This window comes from Podarcis filfolensis (assembly GCF_964270895.1).
Source record: "Podarcis filfolensis genome assembly, chromosome: 5".
Taxonomy (NCBI): domain Eukaryota; kingdom Metazoa; phylum Chordata; class Lepidosauria; order Squamata; family Lacertidae; genus Podarcis; species Podarcis filfolensis.
The window spans coordinates 48,532,029-48,538,101 of NC_139608.1; the positions used below are offsets into that span (position 1 = coordinate 48,532,029).

Genomic DNA, 6,073 nt, shown 5'->3' on the forward strand with positions numbered 1-6,073 from the left:
TGCAGATTAAGTAATCTTCCAATCAAGTGTGCAGCCAGAGAATTAGAAATGAAACATTTGGAGGACTCATTTTATTTATTCTTTTTTTCTCACTGTAATTTGGGTGTGATGAGACACTAACTAGGTCAGATATGAGGCGATGGCTTAACGATTCAGTGTGTTAGATGTATGCATTTGCCTAACTATGTGTTCGACTGAGCAAGTTCCATCCACAGTTAATCCTTTGTAAATTAGCATCATGGATGCCTTGGGGCCTTCATCCCACAAATAAAATGGTTGTCAGCACAGTCATATTAGAGGAATATTACTGTATGTTACTTAAGGCTGAATTTTTAAAGAGTTTTCATGCTTTTTAATCTGTTTCTCTGCTGAATTTCAATTTTCCTGAGTTTCTTTTCAGGATCACTGAGGGTGACTGAGTAAATATGCACTCTGCTTTTCATGCATTCATTTGGGCAAACAGTTTGCTATCAGGTGTTGTTTTGCTAGAAAATGCCCCAAAAGAAGAGGGAAAGAAAGAAAGAGAGAGTGGTTGAAAGTTCAGGTGTTAATCTGCACTGCAAACTAATAAGAAGCAGAAGCCTCTTTAATTAGCTTTAGTTTGTTAGACCATTAAACATTTTTCCTCTCCAAGAGAGACAGAATAGTCCGCTCCCTTTGGCAGAGTAAATATTGCCTGTTAAGTTTGAATTAGCTGTCATCGTGGGAGAATTAATGCTGCGCTTTATCCTTTCTAGTGAGGAAGGGAAAAATAAACGAGACAGATCTTAGTTCAGCTTTAAGTGATAAATGAGGACAAAGCAGGCCATTCATCTCCTGCTAGCAAAGTGGACACAAGCACTAAAGCAGTTTTGCGGAAGACGTGTCAGCAAATGTGATCATTTTGTAACCTGTCAGGAGGATAGAGAGCTAGTCCTTTTAAAGTGTCACAGGGGAGTGTGTTTGTCTGATGTGACAGTTTTCATCCATCCATTTACTTTTCTTTTTTTTAAAGGTGAATGTTGTAGCAGTGGCTGGCATTGTGAAAAAGGAGGGAGGGATCTGAAGTTGGTTCAAAACTGCATCCTTCCGCACTTACACTTGCCTATGCAACCAGACACAACTAGTATGATATTATTTATTTAACCATGAAATTCTCATATGTACAAAGATGCCTGTTTGTAATGTATGGCGAACAAACATCCCACCTTACTATGAGCTCAGCCTATTGTTTTTCCTTCCACCATCCATTGTTTCTTTGTTTGAATAGTGTATATGGTTTTATTTTCCATCTTTTTACAAACAAGATTGAAATTTCAGTTGGCTTTTTGGGGTGGCGTTGTTGTTGTTTTTTGGTGGAGAGGGGGCTGTCAATCTGTTTTTAACGATGCTATACTGCAAATATGTTCCTGCCATGTAAAGGTCAATATTCCGCAAGAGCCCGGATAAATGTTTCCCTGGAATGAAGCTCAGGCCTTTTCTTAAAAAAAAAAAATAATACTCATTTTTAATAGTTCTGTACAGATAGGTGTCATTCAGACTCTGACGACTGATAGTTTGTATGCTGATGAAACAAGAGGTTCATTTCCACAAGTGGTGTGTTACCATTACTCATTTCTATCTGTTCAGTACACAGGAATGTAGCATTTGCCTGATTACCATAAGTGAATCTATGCAAGTGAGGCAAAGAAAGGTTTTAGAACATAAGAGTCATAGTTTGACATGTCCTTCTATGTAGCATCCTTTTTCTTCATCACTATCTTTTATACTTCTCCCTTGGTATTTGGTTCAAGTGAGTACCTTGCCAACAAGTTCCCTACCCTTGAAATCTTTCACTTTAATGCACAAATTAGGGACTGCTTTCTCTCTGGAATTAAGAAACCAAAATAAAATTATTTGAAAACCTCCATAATGGCTTGCTTGGGTTATTGTGGGTTGTATCCACTTAAATATTCTCAGGGTAGATGCAATGAAAATGAAATCCATTCATTCCAGGGAGTCTACTCTGAGTATGACTTAGTTGGATAAAACTTTATGTGGCAAGCTCCTTTCCAGTATGAATTGCCATCAGGCTTGTTTTAAATGTTCCGTTTAGCAGGTTTTAGACATTTAGTTAAATTATAAAATAAAAACAAACATTCAGATATTAATTTAATGTACACATAAATGTTAGAAGGCCCAGCCCCTTAGCAAATGCTTTTAGCTACAGGAAGTGAGGGACAAACTAAACATTACATCATTACATGTGTTCAGCCATTGCATAGCTTGAAAAAAAAAGCAGATATGGACATCTCAGATTTGGACTGTGAGAGGGTTAAAGCTTCCCCCATACTTACCTTAAAAAAAAACAGCCACACAATGCTAAAGTCACATCTAGTTTGGCTCTCAGTGACACAAATAACAATCAAGATCAGTACAGACAATAGTTTTAGAATCTAGATAGCTGTATTCCATGGGTTACTCACATGGAAAAGAAAAGTTAGGTGCTTTACATTGCGCTTTTATTGTCTTATTCTCTTTCACCACTTTCTTTTCTTTTTATTCCCTTAGGATCATTCAAAACCGGATTTTGTTAGTTATCTTGGGGATCATCGTCATCTTTGCAGTCCTGATGATTATTTATTTTTCTGTCAGGGGACACTGATATCTTTGTTCTTCACTGACCAGCAACAAACTGCTTCAGAGTAATTAAGACAAAGTGGTCACATGAATCATTCTCTTGCACTGAAAGGTTCTCCCTCTCAAAGCCTGCGGTTCAACTCTGGTGCAAGTAGCATAAGCATATTTTGTCTTACTGGCTGCATGTGCATTTGATATTTTTCTTTGTTTTATGTCATAGTATGACTGTTTCGGTTTTCCTATATTAGCATATGCAATGAACATATTGTTAGTATACAAGACCTCATGTGTAAGCAACTTATTAAATTCCATGCCAGATTTTTAATGCTGATACTTGCAAGCATTTAAACACTCGACTTGGCTTGAGTTGGTATTAGATCTCTGGCAAGAAATTCCCTCTTAGGATCTTGGAATAGGAGCAAACAGAATTTTAAAAAAAACATAGTGTGACATACTCAGGCTTGAATAACAATCACAAATGTAACCCAGCAAAGCCAGAGGAGTCATTGCTTCTAATAAACATATTGTCTTTTTGACAGGATGGCTTAATGTCCACTGTGAACCTAGTATTCAAATGTGATAGTTTTTCTTATTTCTTTCAAACTTTATTTACAGACCATGTATATATATTCATTTCCACTAAGTCCTGGATTGTCAGATGAATTTATTTTGCAGTGTTGCCCTATGACTGTGTTGTTGTCATGCTGATAATGTTGCTTTCCAATATTGTGCTTTTAATGAATGCAGATTCCAAAGCAAGAAAAGACTGGCTAGCAGTTACACAGAGATCCTTTCTGAGTCACTTCTCAGTTTTCTGGATTTAGATTCAACATAATAATGAGATTTAAAATCTGAAGTATCATGCAAGAATAAATATGGTGAGATTGTGTGCAAGTAATATTTTGAATGAATTCTGTGTGCAAGAAATATCTAGAATGAATTGCATACATACTTCCATTTCATTTAAACAAATACGGACTTAGCTGAAATGCTCAAACAGGAGTATATCTACTCACATAGGGGTGGCAAGAAAATAGCCAGTTGACCTTTTTCTGTATGTCCAAGAGAAGGATGATGCACTTCAGTTTGACATTGTTTAAGCAGCTATTGCTTGTGCTCTCCCTTCTCTGGCCCAGCTTACCACACATTAATAATAATAATAATAGTAATAATAATATATTTAGACACCATGAATCAAGTTCTTGTCATCCCTTCTACCCTCTTCCTTACACCCTTTGTGCAACAAATAGAGGGTGATGGCATAGTAAACAGGTTGTAGAAAGTTATACCCAATTTTGGTCCCCTGGGATGTGTATTAAGACGATTACTTGAAAACACGTATTTCTTTCAATTCCCACATTCCTGTGTCGTTACGTGAAAGGTTTTTATGGTTATCCCTTCAAAATGTCATTTATGATGCAGTCTTCCATGATGAGTAGACACGTGTCCATACTGGACGCAAATGGAATTGTCTCCACCTATTTGGCAAAAAGGGGATGCAGGTGGTGCTGTGGGTTAAACCACAGAGCCTAGGACTTGCCGATCAGAAGGTCAGTGGTTTGAATCCCCGCAACGGGGTGAGCTCCCATTGCTCGGTCCCTGCTCCTGCCAACCTAGCAGTTTGAAAGCACGTCAAAGTGCAAGTAGATAAATAGGTACCACTCTGGCAGGAAGGTAAACGGCGTTTCCGTGTGCTGCTCTGGTTCGCCAGCTCCCTCGGCCAATAAAGTGAGATGAGCGCCGCATCCCCAGAGTCGGTCACGACTGGACCTAATGGTCAGGGGTCCCTTTACCTTTATTTGGCAAAATAATATGGGCCCCAAATTGGATCCAGTGTATGTTTGACCCTTATTGTGGGACCCAACACGAATACTTTCCCACCACTGTCCCTTTTTACCTGGACGTGTAGACTGTGCCAGGACTTAAAGTGGGCTCTGTAGTCAGTGGCAGGCTTTGGGCTCTCAAATTTCATAGGTGCCCTGTGTGATGCTAAAATTTGGTGCCGCCCTGCCCCTCATGTTCCCTTCTGCAGCATTGTTGTGGCGCCTCCTGCAGAGTGGCGCCCAGTGCTGCTGCACCCGTCCTGTCACCCTGAAACCGTCTCAGCTGCAATAAAGCATCCCTTAGGCCCTAACTGCTGTACTGCAGCATCCAGAGTCAACAGGAATTATGGTTCCCAATGTCCAGTGCTAGTTTTCTAGAAAAATAGGTGCTGGGACTCACCATGAGCTTCTCCCTTGTCTTAGAATGGCAATGGTGCCCACCTGAGAGGTGCTGGAGCTGAGCTCTGGCTGGGGGGGGGGGAGCCCTGCCAATGTCCCTCAAATTTGAGAAACTTGTAAATTACATTTCCCATAGTTCCTATAATCCCTTAAAAACTACCCATGTGCTTGCAGAATCTCCTAGGACCATACTGCAGCACACTGTGAGCTATCTCTGCACCATTACATCTAGGTAAAGAAAGGAAAGGGTGGGGAGATGAGGAAGGCTGGACTTCGGTTGTGGAGCTAATCCTGGACTTGGAGGTGTCTGGGTCCATTCTTAAATGCATCTGGAGGTAGCCCAGAAAATCTGATGTCCATGCCATTCCATTTTCTGGTATTCCCTTTCACTAGACAGATAACTAAATGCTTGCCACTTAGAAACCACAGCATAGCCACTTTTAGCTGTAAAAACATTGTGTCTAACATGCTCCTTCTATTACCTGTGTATGCAAAAGGAGGAGGATGCAGTTGCTTAATAATAACAATTATTACAATTTTATCATCCATTTGCCCGGAGATGAGAGCAAAAGATTTTCATAAGACCTTTTGAAGTGCATTAATTGGAGTCACTTGCACAGATTATGAAACCAGAAATTATGAACCCTTAGGGAACAGACTAAACCATAAAATAGTTGAGGGACACAGGCAATCTCTTGAAGGTTGTAAGAATTTTGTAGCTTTATCCTGGCTGGTATTCTAAGGAACACTGAATCTTTATTGACTTCCATGGTATCCCTGTTCAAACACCCAGGGATGGAATTTGGCCCTAAACCTGTTTACTGTCCAGACACAAAGAACTGCATGCAATCTAAGCTGATGTAGCCGACTCAAATCAGACCTGTATAGCGTAGTAAAGAAATTCATGATGAGGAGATTCACAAGAGAAATGCTGTTTATTGAAAAAGGTTAGGGCATGCATGTCTTCAGATAAATCATTTAAGTTGTGTAAACAGAACTATAGCCTTTACCATCTTAATAATACGGAGAGACTGAGTTCATGGGAGCTGGGCAAATGGGGATGAGGGAGAAGCCTGCCAGTGTTAAAAGTATGTATCAAAGCAGGTCAGAAGATGTGCATTTTCATAAATACTTTGTTTCTTCTAACAACTACTGTAAATATAAACCTCAAAGGAAAAATTAATTAAATTCTGTTAGTTTACTGGTTCTTTGTTGTTGTTTTTCATTTATTTGCCGTTAATGCCAGTGGTAAA

General features: G+C 39.5%; 1 protein-coding gene across 4 annotated transcripts in view; it reads left to right on the forward strand.

Moving 5' to 3' along the window:
• Positions 1-6,027, forward strand: part of VTI1A (vesicle transport through interaction with t-SNAREs 1A) — a 239,628-nt gene extending 233,601 nt beyond the window's left edge. For 3 of the 4 annotated variants that reach the window (XR_014548536.1, XR_014548537.1, XR_014548538.1), the window contains 2 exons: positions 2,530-4,068; positions 4,380-6,027. Coding sequence is in view for 1 of the 4 variants with exons in the window: in XM_083615033.1 (XP_083471159.1) it covers positions 2,530-2,623 (94 nt within the window). In the remaining 3 variants the exon portion in view is untranslated. Of the gene's footprint in view, positions 1-2,529; positions 4,069-4,379 lie in introns of those variants that run through there. The other variant, XM_083615033.1, reaches the window with a different exon arrangement.
• Positions 6,028-6,073: the final 46 nt, after the last annotated feature.